Source organism: Panulirus ornatus, chromosome 8, assembly GCF_036320965.1.
Source record: "Panulirus ornatus isolate Po-2019 chromosome 8, ASM3632096v1, whole genome shotgun sequence".
NCBI lineage: Eukaryota > Metazoa > Arthropoda > Malacostraca > Decapoda > Palinuridae > Panulirus > Panulirus ornatus.
This window is the reverse complement of record NC_092231.1, coordinates 3,246,968-3,260,642: the sequence shown is the minus strand read 5'-3', so window position 1 is coordinate 3,260,642 and position 13,675 is coordinate 3,246,968. Positions and strand designations below refer to the sequence as shown.

General features: G+C 46.5%; 1 protein-coding gene across 1 annotated transcript; it reads left to right on the top strand.

Annotated features, from left to right (window-relative positions):
* Positions 1-2,735: 2,735 nt before the first annotated feature.
* Positions 2,736-13,675, top strand: LOC139749668 (ovochymase-2-like). Its single transcript, XM_071663832.1, has 15 exons — positions 2,736-2,896; positions 5,600-5,844; positions 6,061-6,669; positions 6,837-7,117; positions 7,235-7,417; positions 7,642-7,897; positions 8,021-8,181; positions 8,806-8,846; positions 10,609-10,728; positions 11,046-11,299; positions 11,648-12,109; positions 12,278-12,558; positions 12,668-12,850; positions 12,999-13,254; positions 13,376-13,675. Exons 1-15 carry the CDS (start codon positions 2,884-2,886, stop codon positions 13,538-13,540), a joined length of 3,510 nt encoding a protein of 1,169 aa, XP_071519933.1. The 5' UTR covers positions 2,736-2,883; the 3' UTR covers positions 13,541-13,675.

Below are 13,675 nucleotides of genomic sequence, written 5' to 3'. Positions count from 1 at the left end.
AAGAGTGCATGCTGTAAATACAGTGTATGATGTTGTAGATCTGTTGCTTTCCTTGCGGTTGAAATTACTTGCGTCATAATCGACCTCTTAGAAATAAAGTTGTTGCAGGGCCATTAAGATTCCGACAAATATCTATTTTCCAACGTAAAGAGGATTTTCAATTCTCATTTTGAAAAATCTAACTCCAGCGAGAGTCACTTCATCTCAGAAAAACTGAATTTATTAGTTCAAACTTCCTGTTAGAAAAACGTAGTAATTCAAATTACCGGCAACACCTTTCCTTCTTTAGGTAAATCGATCAACCTAACATCGAAGTGGAAAGAAACGAATACAGAAATGTGGAGAGCTATAAAGTACAGCGTAAATGTAGTCTTCAAAAATAGGAACCCCTTACTCCACCCATCCACAAGAGAGAACTCAATGAAAATATCATTTTGCCTTCCTAAGGTGAGTAGAGAACTGCAGCAGCCAGCAGGAAGTGGTGCAAGCGTTGGCCAACGTGAAACATAAAACTTTCCTTTGCTTCACTGACAATCCCGGGACCAGCAGGCTCCTCTGAGTCCACCTGACAGTCATGTACGACAACCCCAGGACCCCCAGGCTACTCCGAGTCCACCTGACAGTCATGTATGACAACCCCAGGACCCCCAGGCTACTCCGAGTCCACCTGGCAGTCACGTATGACAACTCCATACCAACAGGCTCCTCTAATTCCATTTATCAGTCCTGTATAACAATCCTGGGACTACTAACGTAGCAGATTATATACAATAATTGGTGCATATAATGTTTACTTTGTGCATGGTATATATACAGTATACAGTACATTTTCTCTACGGAGTATACGTTCCATTTGAAATAATGGTGTATTTACAGCACATATACTACTAGTAGTTTACACGTTGTAGGAAACCAAAGTAACCCAAGTAACCTGATAATCACCATTTATATTGACGTAACGGCTAGTATAATGCTGTTAGAGCCTTTAATCTGTTGACTAACCTCGCACTCGCTGGTTATATCTGATGACTACAAAGAAGTAAACGGTGGACCAAGCCATCGGGTCCTCTCGACGCTGTGTATTGTTGTAGAAAAGATTAGCAGAACGAGAATTACTGTAACTGTATATCTACGTCGGCAATCCACTTTAAGCAACATAAACATCCACAAAGAACACAGGGCCGCCCTGTGCCAGTAATGGCACTCCTAGGATACAAAACTCGACTTATGTTGGTAACGGCACACCCAAGAACATTTTGTCATTAACAAGAGCCCTTGCCAAACTTAGTTATGGCGAGTCTTGACACACTCTCAGTTTACGGATTTATGGCGAACTACTTGTTAAGCATATTCTTAAACTTACCTGTTGTGTTGCTTTGACATATTCTGTCTGCTAAATTTTCCCAGCATTATCAGTCCTGGTGAACAAAAAGTTCTTCACCTCAATTCATGATCAAAGGTTGGTCCATGAGTGTGCACCCGTTTCTGCGAGTGAAATTAGACTGATCTAGCCTTTAAAAATCTGCTTGTATCGAGATGGCCAATATATTATCAAAAATCCCTGTGTCAGATCATCTCTTAAAATTTGCTTTTAAGTCAAATAAGTTTAGATATCTTAGCCGGCTCTCACCGAAATTGTTTCTCTGCGGGAATCATCGTGGTAGCTCTACGCTGTACCCAATCCATTCTGCCTTTTCTTTTCCTTTTCTTCAGGTAAGGTCACCAAAACTGAACATGTATTCACGATGGGGGACGCACCAGTAAACCAAGAGTTCTGTGCACCTTTTTTACTGTATCTCCGGACTGCTCACTTGTCACACATTCACTGGTCAAGTTACAACCAACACTTCATGTATGTTAACCATAACCAACACGCACTGCTCATGTGTGTTGACTATAACCACCACTCACTGCTGTGTGTTGACTAAATCAACACTCGCTGGTCGTGATGTCTCCTAACTACATCTGACACTCACCGGTCAAGTCTGTTGGCTACAGCACACACTCACAGGTCAAGTCTGCTTATTGTAATGTACAATCACTGGTCATGTCTGCTGCTGACCTATACATTCACTGGTCATGTCTTGTGGTTATAATACACACTCAATATAGGCAGTCGTCTTATGTTCACAATACAAGCTCACTAGTCATGTTCGCTGTCTACAACATACATATATTGATCATGTCTGTTGACAATAAAATATACATCTGCGGTTATATCTGCTGACTACAACATACACACACTTACTGGTCATGCCTGCCAACTAAACAAATACATTCACAAGTCACGTTTGCTCACAACAGACACACACACCCACTGGTCACGCCTACCATTCGGTGCACCATACTCGCAGCGCAGATACTTCAGCGACTCTACTAACAACAGGTAAAGTTACAAGTTTTCCTCAAGTGAGTCAATGAATGAGGTGAGGGAGGTGGGTGTTGTGCGTAGCCTGGCTGCCACTCGAGGCCGTCTGGTGGGTGTGTTGACGTCTGCCTAGGATACTAGCGCTCTTGTCCCGCCATAATCAGACGATAATTTGATTCATTCTGAACACACGCACACACACACACACACACATACAGTATGCACGACACTGACCAATTCCTCTGCACACACACACACACACACACACACACACACACTGACCTAGGTATGGATTGGTCTCCGGGAATTCTGAAGGAGAAGGTCACAGTTGGGCTATAAGTAGCCAGCCGTGGGTCAGAGCAAGCCAGTGAGGCCGCGAACACTGTCGTGAGCACATTACTCCATCAACTCCAAACTTGCCCTCCTATTTATTTATTTATTTATTTATTTATTTGTTTATTCATTTATTATAAGTTATTTATATCTAGTGATCTAGAGCGAAGACTGTCTCCAGGATGAAAATAACACGTAAGTATAATTCATTTGTGTAATGTGATTAGATAATGGATCAGGATGTTCCCACAGGGTTGTGTGATCTTACTGGCTTAACATTGTTACAAGATTTACGTCATAATGACTGAAATCCGGCTCCTCCTGACCAGCGACGGTGTTACTTTCACTTTCTGTCTCGTGATAACGCTGTGTCGGTCCTCTTCCTCGTTAGCTTTGTTGATGTCCATGTAGCGTTAGTCTCCTGTACAGACTTCCATATTACGTTACCCTCTTTTATTGACGTCCATATTGCATCAGTGTCATATTTTCATATCCTTATATTCGGCAATGTTTCACATGCAGCAGCCTTCCCTGTTATAGCCTAATAGCCCTCCGTGTAGGTGTACTAGCTTACCTGCCACGAGAATATATTAGATTTAGTTCTAGCTACAAATGAGGATTTCGGTAATAATATTGGAGAAAATTTCATTGCAAGTGATCACCGATGGATTACTTTTGAGTCAGCTTTCAACATTGCACGTAATGCCGGTCAACATGAAAGTCGCGAAACAATACCAGATTTTAGACCAGCAAATTCTAATGATCATCATCAAGTTCTTGGCAGACAAAACCTGGAATAAAATTGTCAGTCAAAAGCACTAATATATATTTTTTTCAAACATATGAGGGAACGTATGTGCCAAGGCATGCATAGTAGACGATCTTTCCCAGAACGAAGCCGAAATAGTGCAACAGTGAAATAAAAGAAGTTCCTGTTGTCTAAAAAGGTTGCAAATAAGAAACGAGAGACGAGTGACCAACATGGTAGGGTAAATTATGTAAATTTGCGAATAGAAACTAAGTGACATGCGTCATCGTCAATGCTAGGCGTACATTGATGAAAATAACAAAAGAAACTATAAAGAGTGTCATGGCTATTTCAGAAGCAAGAGTCAGTCATTATCCAGTAATTAGTCCATTAATTACGGAAAATGGTGACTTGGTTCAAAACAGCAAAGTTATGGCAAAGAACCTAAATGATTTTTTGTATCCATATAAAACTAAAGGCACAATTTGTGTCCAGGATTCAGTTCCAGTTCTTTGAGAGGAAAATTTTCTGCAACATATTGACATGAAATTTGAAGATATACAGCCAGCACTAATTGGCATGAAATGATAAACATCAGGGGCCGTATACAGAAAACTTCTTAGAATGCTTAAGTATGCTTAACCCCAAAGAATTTTACTGAACTTGAAGAATTTTGCTAAGCATGTTTCTGAAAGCTGCCCTACGCTTAAGCATTTTCTTAGACGACAAATATTTTGACCCAAACTGCATTTCATACTTCTTAAATCTTATGCTTAAGTTTTGCAAAGCATCATGCTTAGTCCTTTTCTGTGTGGCACTAAGTCACTTGCTCAGCTAAGCATGAAAATAAGCAGAAGTCTAAGAATTTTTCTGCATACGGCCCCAGGTCTGTATTAGTTTTATCCGAGGACAATGAAAGAGGCTAGAAATGAGGTGTAAGCCCTTGACTGCTCTTTTCAGTAAGTCACTTACTACGGGGTAAAGTTGCTCAGGACTGGAAGTTTGGCACTATAACACCCATATTCAGAAAGTAATAAATCATCACCTCGAAATTATCGCCCAGTCAGTAACTTATGCAAAACCATCGCTCGTGACAAAATTGTACACCATTTGGAGGACCATCATTTGATAAATGATTCTCCAACATGGTTTTCAACAAAAAAAAAAAAATGCTCATTAGAAAAATCTGCTTGATCACTTTTTTGATATGGTTAACTCAATAGATGAAAGTAAAACAGTTACTTTCATCGAATTAATTTTCATAAAGCATTTGATTAAGTTCCACATCAAAGCTTACGAGCTAAGTAACTTGGTATAGATGGGGTTGGATTTTGGTGGTTATGAAACTGGAAGATTGGTCATTCCATAGCTTCAAAATGACAAACAATTTGACCGATTGAACTTCCAGGTGACAATTGAATTTCAATAGCTATAAGTACAAAGTTTAACATCAATAGTAAAAACGAGAAGGTGAGCTACAGTGTAAATTGTGTTACAAAAGTTACATGAGGAAAGAGATTGGGGTCTGATAATCTCGAGTGACCTAAAAGAATTAATTTAGCATAGAAAAGAGAAGGTAATTTAAATCATCAAAGGTAATGATAATCTCGCTTCATCTGCCTGAGGATAAAGTACTCTTTCTCTAACTGGATTTTTATTATATAGAATGATTCATTATAGTCGTCGAAAACAGTAATGTAGAAAAAAATTGTTGTTCTGATGTCTCTTCAAAGCCACAGTTGACATTATCTTTTTTCCTCTTTGGTCACATGAAAAGTTTACAGGTTTTTCTTCGAAACTTCTGTGTCTACACTTACCGCACTAAACTATGAGATTTTTCCCTATCACTATCACAAAGCCTAGTAAGGCCCTAGTGGTCTGTTGCTGTTGGAAATCCTTTGTTTCTTTGTATTCCCTGCTGTTGTATACAAGCCCTCCCTGCTGTAGTATAATAGCCTTCCTTATTATAGTAGAATAGCCTAGTTCACAAGCTTTTCCTGGTCACCTTAAGAGTAGCTCTCGGACTGTAGCATATAGTTTCCTTTACGTTATAATCATCTGGGGATGTTCTCCTGGGCTTATGATTTCATCTCACGTATAAATAAATAGCCTCAATGGTTGGGGATTTGACGGTGTGGTGTCATCTGCAGGTGTTAGGGCAGCTGTATGTCTGCTGTTGGCCATGACTGTCGGTGCGGTCGCCGAAGACTGGTCCTGGGGTTCTGACACCACTCCCGCGTCTGGCCGAGCCCTCCCAGACACCCACCAGGTCCCCTTGCCCTTACCTCTGGAGCCAAGCTCCCCGCCGAGCAGCGAGGTGCCGCAGGAGGAGGACCGTCATCCCAGGCTCCTGGGTCTCAACCAGAAACTCTGCTCGATCGGGATCGGTCTTAATGTAAGTACACGGCACAGTGAGTCTCGGAGCTACGTCAAAGTGTAGGATCTATATCTAGAAATTCACACACTCGCCTCTGGGATATTGTAAAAGCTATACTATAAGCTATTGTCATATATATATATATATATATATATATATATATATATATATATATATATATATACACACACACACGACTAGTATATGATCGTGACTGTTGTTATCTTCCTCCAGTGCAACAAGAAGACTCATTCCTTGGGTCCCAATAGCATCCCCGTCAGCAGTTACTCCACTGTCCCAGCGCAGGGACATCTCTCTGGCCACCCACTCCCAGGAGAACGGATACCCCACCACCTTCCACCACCGCACGTGGCTGCACCCTCTGTAGTCGAGCATCATCACACTCACACCCACGTCCACCATGGCCAACAGCCAGGGACCCCAGCCCTCGTCCCAGGTCACGTAACCCCCGGTGTCCTCAAGCCCCCTACAATTGGCCAAGGGACAATCTACCGACCTCAGGGCCCCGCTTACCGCGAAGAATGTACGTGTGTGCACGCCTCACACTGCGCTCCGTATGATGTAGTGGCACGCAACAACCAAGTGGACATCAGGAACCTCATCGACGCCCGGAACCGCAACTCGAACGTTCTCTCTAACGCAACAGACGCTGAGGACGCGGTAGCCAGCACAGATGCCCCCGAGAACGACGTTACCACTCAGAGTTCCGCCCGCCAGGCGAAGGTGCTGGCGCTGAGTAACCTACAGAATGACACCCGCATCAGGAGGGACACGCTCGAGCACGCTGGCACACACTCCGACTCCACCCAGGACGCGCAAGGCGTATGTAACACACTGGATATTGACTTATAAGTGACAGTTGAACTATCGTTTGTTTATACAGATTCTTGAGTTAACCAAATCACTGTTTCATGTGCTGTCCAACCACAGAGCTTGTTATTCTGATCTCTGTTATGAAATGATAATTTTCTGTTTCTTGATCTCTGCAGCGAGCACTGAGTTACTTCCCAGGAGTCAGCGGCTGCGGTGCGGCCTTCGTGTGCTGCCGCAACCCTCAGTTCCCCCCTGCACCTCCAAAGTACACCTGCGGCCGCCGCCACTCCACCGGTGTCCTGGCACGTGTCAAAACACCACAGTACGTGAAGGGCGACACGGAGTTCGGGGAGTACCCCTGGCACGTAGCCATCCTCAAGTCTGACGACGAGTACGTGTGTGGCGGCGCTCTGATCGACGCCCGACACGTCCTGACCGCCGCCCACTGCGTCAACAGGTCAGTAAACATCGTCATTCATGTCTAACTCAAGTGACTGACATCAGAATAGTTAACATACATCCGCCTCTGGTGATTACGCGTGACGCCTCCTCATGACGATCTCTGTCCCTGCAGCCTGAACCCTGCGCATCTCAAGATCCGTCTCGGGGAGTGGGACGTGCACGGACCGACCGAATTTTACAGTCATGTGGAACTGAGGGCAGACTTTGTGGTCGTCCATCCAGAGTACTACGCTGGGGACCTCCGAAACGACGTCGCCGTCGTCAGGATGCACAGCTACGTCGATTTCTCTTCCAAGTAAGATATGTTTCCGTCAGTGTTTGGAAACTGCTTTACGTATGGTGAAAACGTTTACTCTGAAATCTTTTCGAAATCTTTAACGTTAGAATCTGACTTTGACAAATACATAGAATATTCCAAGCAATCGTGAAGAATGATCGTATGGCTCTCTCACGTATTAGCTGGGTATGTGATGAAGTAACTTATGGTAGGAAGTAACAGGGAGTCCACTTGTCTTGCAGCCCCCACATCTCGCCCGTGTGTCTGCCGGACAGCTACAGCAATTTCCTGGGTCAGCGGTGCCACTCTACCGGATGGGGGAAGGACGCCTTTGGTGACCACGGCCAGTACCAGAGCCTCCTGCAGGAGGTGGAGGTGCCCGTAGTGTCCCATCACCAGTGCCAGGAGGCCCTAAGACACACTCACCTGGGCCACACCTTCACCCTCCACCAGGGCATGTTGTGTGCTGGGGGCGAGGAAGGTCGTGACACCTGCAAGGTCAGTCTCTCCTCACCTGCTGCTGCTGCATATTATGCCTCCTCTCTTAATAACCAATATGGCGTCATACAAGGGGATCTCTCCCCTCCATTACGGCAATAACATTATTTCTCTCTCCCCCAGGGTGACGGAGGCGGCCCCCTGGTGTGTTCGGATCCTGAGGGCAGGTTCCAGCTGGCCGGTCTGGTGTCCTGGGGCGTCGGCTGTGGCCTCGCTGGCGTCCCCGGCGTCTACGTCAACGTGGCCCACTACCTCAAGTGGATCCACGCCGTCACATCAGCTCCGTAATGTCTCACATTAACAGGAACTGAATCACCCTCAAAACAGCAAACTGATCATCAGGTTGCCACTATGTATAAGCTTCATTTTAATGAAGAAACATGTAAGCATAAATCATGCAAATGTTTCCCCTGTATATCCTACCAATAAAACTGTTTATATTTTTCGTGTTTGTGCCAAGATCTGTCTTTGTCTTATCACCCCTGGGTATTCAGATGAACATCCTTACCGTATGAGTTCTACCGTCCGGTAATAAAGTTCATCAGTACAGAAGTCATGCATACTAACCCAGATAAAGGTCTACTAACCTCCGGCAAGCGACCAGTCACCACATGGGTAGTCTAGAGAGACGGTGCGATGGCTCCCTCACCTACCTCCTGCCTGCCCATCTGTTCTCCACTCGTCACCCAGTGGTGCGCCCTGGGGAAATATCGTCTAGTGTGTACCAAGGAAGGCCAGAAGTGATTAAATTTACTGGTCTCACGAGAAGGAAATATCAGTAATTACATATAACTTGGCGAGTGTGAGAGGTTAACGATGGAAGTAAAAAATAACCCTAGTCAGTCCATTCTTCATAACTTCAAAATGTTTACGGTTCATATGATCCAAATACTTCCTTTCGTTCGAAGTTATTTTCTGTTAGAATTCTTGGAAATGATCGTAGCAGGAGGTCTGTTGTGACGAGGTGGTCGCTCTGTCTCTGGCGCCGGGACCGTCTTGTCCCGTCCAAGATGGTTTCCGTACCTGACTCCTGTCTATCGTCTGTCCTTGCGATCCTCGGCTACGGGTGGTAAATTGAAACCTATTCTTTATGTCTGCCTTGCGTGGGCTTATAATACCAGCATACACGGTCACCACCACCGGAAAAGCATCGTATAGTCTCACCTTTTTTATTTCAAAGTAAAAACAAAAGACAGTTTGCTATCTGATCGTCAACATCACCTCTCACAGTGTTCTCAACTGTTCCTTCCTCCTCTCCTTACGAGAGAGTAATAGAAAACGACCTCACGAGTACTAGCCACTCCATCATCGTTGATGCAGCCGCAGACGATACGCCGAGTCCTCCAGCAGGAAGATATTTGTCCTGAAGGAGTTAGACGCAGGGTGAGGCGGCGTCAGGCCGGGAGGGAGGGAGACTCCCAGGCTCCTGCCATCAGTTGGGAAGCGGAACATTAACCTTGACCTACGCCTTATTGTCTCACAGTCAACAATGGCGAGGATGGAAGACGCTTACATGTCATCTGTGTTAATACAACGACAATGATGCTGCCATTATCATACTTCTCGGTTCCTCGATTTACTGAAGGAGATAAATAGTGGCATACGTAACATAGGAACATACGTCCATCACTTGCATAACACAGACATATACAACAAACGTATCAACCAGCCGAAAACTGGGATGTGTATATTTGTGTATACATACTTAAAGGTAAGATGAGATGTAAGCTTACGAGATACTATACATAACAACTTACAGAGATACAAGAGTAAAGCTCTCGGCCCCTAGAACACACACACACACACACACACACACACACACACACACACACACACACACACACCTGATCACAATCGTTGTTTCTACACTGGTTTGATGACATTAACAGCAAACAATACATTCGAAATATGCAAGAACATATCATCATCAAAGGCAATAACATTAAATCAGACTAGAAACTTTAAGAAAAAGACGGAAAATAAAGTATTTCTAAAGTACATGGGTAGTGGATGAATGGTGTAAACTGGATCATGATACAGTGAGTACAAAAGTACCTGGCCATGGGGTCCCACAAGTGTAGAACCCACTCCCGTACGGAACAAATAGGTAACTCATACATACATACATACGAACCTTCGTAGTGAAGTGGTTAATGTTCAGACCTCCTAGTCTAACAGGCTCGGGTTCGAATCGTGAAGGGAGGAGCCAGTTCACAGCCACAACCTAGCTGTTCATCCTCCCCTTTAAGGATGGTCGATGAATTGGTACCCAGCGTAAACAGGGGCTTGTATACGCGTGCTTATACATAAGCTGGTGTTATCGGACTCCGCCTGCTTGAGGTTACATAACGAGCGAACTTCGCTTTTGGCTAGGCTGTGTCATCACCGTTGACGAATGAGAGTACGAGCTTCTCGCTTCATCGACCATCTTGTACCTGCTACTGAGTGTAGCGCAGCGCTGAAGATGCAGGGGGCCTGGGGTTACGGTCCCGTGACCCCCTTGTGACAGATGTCTCGTGGTCGTAAATGATGAGAGAATACATACGAGACGAGGCAACGATAATGTGAAACTCTCTCCCTGTAACACACACACACACACACACACACACACACACACACACAGCAATCACAGACACATACAAACACATACAGTGAGTTCAGCCCAGGCCGGCCTCAAGGACAGCCTCGAGAAGGTCACTGTAGACTATAAGACGTCAGAAGGTGGCGGGTCAGGGCAGCCAGTGTCTTCGGAGAGCTCGGCCGGAGGTGTGTACTCCTCCCGCCTGTGTTACAGTTGTCGGGCGTCATCTTGGGCAGCATGAGACCAGCAGGTGAGTGACGCGTCTGGTTAACACTAGCGCGAGTGACGTGTGTACGTCCACCTCATCATCCACTGCCCAAACAAAACTCGTGTCAATAAAACTAACGTAAATCATTAATCATCTGGGAAACTATAGACTCTCATTTGTTAAAGACGGGACAAAGATACAGTTGTCAGTCTGTAAATAAACCTTACGTCATCATCATCCATTTGAGGAAAATATACGTTCTCATATGTTAATGACGAGACAACGATGCTGTCGTCAGTTTTGAGAGACTTTCCTGAAAATTTTTTAATGTGTTCGTGTCATGGTTGACACCGGTCCAGCCCAGAGGATGTGTCTGCTGGTGGTGGCGGCGGCTGGCGCTCTGGCCGCCGAGGACTGGTCCTGGAGACCTGAATCCCCTCCTGCACCTTCTGCGTCGATCCGAGGTTCCCCAAACACTGACGGCCGTCCCCAACCCTTGCCCCTACAGACGCCCTCTCCTGCTATCGTCCACGAGGACCTGACGACTGAGGACCTGCAGCCAAGATATTTTGGCCTTCAGAAGCTATTCTGTGCATTCATGGTCGACCCTGGGGTGAGTATATCTTCCTGCGTTGGGTGGATACATGCCTCCCGTGTGTGTTCAGTGCAGATGTGTGCATGGCGCCTATTTCCAATGTGACATGACTCTTCGAGTCCATGCTAGTGATTTCTTGATCGCTGCTCATGACAAGCGTTATACTCTTTCAAGCCCTGGTATGGCTGGCACTATCTTCATGATATCCAAAGTCCTTCATAACCTTCTTATCCCATGAACACATGGCATCACCCCTGGGTATGATGGCCTGCTCTGTGATCTGATCCCTAAAGGCCGCGTCAAAGGTCTGGGCATCATATCCCCAAGGGTCGTAACGTCTTGCTTTAAGAGAGTGAACTTCCACAGTGTAACAGGGGTACTCGTACACCCGGCTCCAGCGATGACCCCGCCAGCGGCCACTCCAGCGTCCAGCGACAAGGTCACGTGTCATCCCGGTCACATCACAGACACCGCTACCCTCCAACAACCCAGACTGACGCTCCAGCTACGCTCTACCGGCCTAAGCACACGTACTGTCACTGTGTACATCCCTCCCACTGCGCCTCCTACGATATCATGGCCAGACACGTTTCTGACAACGCGAGAGGTCCCTTCGAAGTCCGTAACCGTAGCTTGGACATCCTGCTCACTGACACAGGCCTGAACGGCAAGGCAAACACCGCAATCGAAACTGAAGATGACGTTGGCACCCGGAGCTCTGCCCGTCGGGTCAAACTTCAGGCGTCGGGTGATGTGCAGGATGAGGCCCGCGTCAGGAGGTACACACCTCATACGCACGATGCATCTCTCAACCGAGATACTCATAGCGTAAGTTATGTTCGTAATTATGTTACTGTGTATCATTCAGTTCCCATTTACAGGTTTTCGGTACTGCCACCGATCGTCTGTGATTTCATTTTAGATAAATAATGACAATAATTGTTCGTTATCTTCGCTTCTCTAGTCTTTACCAACGCTAACCATACACTTCCCCAGCGGCCTCTGTTTTACTATCCTGGTGTGAATGGCTGCGGTGCGGCCTACGTGTGCTGCCGCAACCCCCACGTCCCTCCTCCACCTCCAAAGTACACCTGCGGTCGTCGGCACACCAGTGGAGCCGTGCCTCGTATCAAAACACCACAGTACGTGAAGGGCGACACGGAGTTCGGGGAGTACCCCTGGCACATAGCCATCCTCAAGTCTGACGACGAGTACGTGTGTGGCGGCGCTCTGATCGACGCCCGACACGTCCTGACCGCCGCCCACTGCGTCCAAGGGTGAGTGACCTCCCGTCCATACTGTTCTCTTCGGTGAGACATATTCCTAGAAAAAACATCGATCACAAAACATCGTGAAAAAGTTTTACAATGATCCACTTCTCTGCAGACTGATTCCTCATCAGCTGAGGGTGCGTCTTGGTGAGTGGGATGTGTACAACACCACAGAGTTCTACAGTCACCTGCAGCTGGGCGTAGAGTTTGTGGTCATCCATCCACGTTACTATGCGGGAAACCTTCGTAATGACATCGCCATCATCAGGATCTTACGATACGTCGACTTCTCATCCAAGTAAGTCTTCTTACATACCGTCTAAGCCCCATATGTTGGCGCTGTTCTCTGTGAGCCTAACCTCCAGTCAGCCCGAGGCAATGATTACCTCATGTGAGGCAATAATTACATCCGGGGGAAAGTAACAGGGAGTCCACTTGTCTTGCAGCCCCCACATCTCGCCCGTGTGTCTGCCGGACAGCTACAGCAGTTTCCTGGGTCAGCGGTGCCACTCTACCGGATGGGGGAAGGACGCCTTTGGTGACCACGGCCAGTACCAGAGCCTCCTGCAGGAGGTGGAGGTTCCCGTAGTGTCCCATCACCAGTGCCAGGAGGCCCTAAGACACACTCACCTGGGCCGCACCTTCACCCTCCACCAGGGCATGTTGTGTGCTGGGGGCGAGGAAGGTCGTGACGCCTGCACGGTCAGTCTCTCCTCACCTGCTGCTGCTGCATATCATGCCTCCTCTCTTAATAACCAATATGGCGTCATACAAGGGAATCACTCCCCTCCAGTACAGCAATAACTATTTCTCTCTCCCCCAGGGTGACGGAGGCGGCCCCCTGGTGTGCTCGGGTCCTGACGGCAGGTTCCAGCTGGCCGGTCTGGTGTCCTGGGGCGTCGACTGTGGCCTCGCCGGTGTCCCCGGGGTCTACGTCAACGTGGCCCACTACCTTAGGTGGATCCAAGCCGTCACATCAGCTCCGTAATGTGTCAACACAACACGTATCTAACGAATATCGAAGATTATCAAGTTACTGAAGATCATTGTTGCTATATCCTAGCCAAGACCCACGTCAGAGATGGTCCTTGGTGCCGTAAGAATAATAAAATCAATTTTGTCT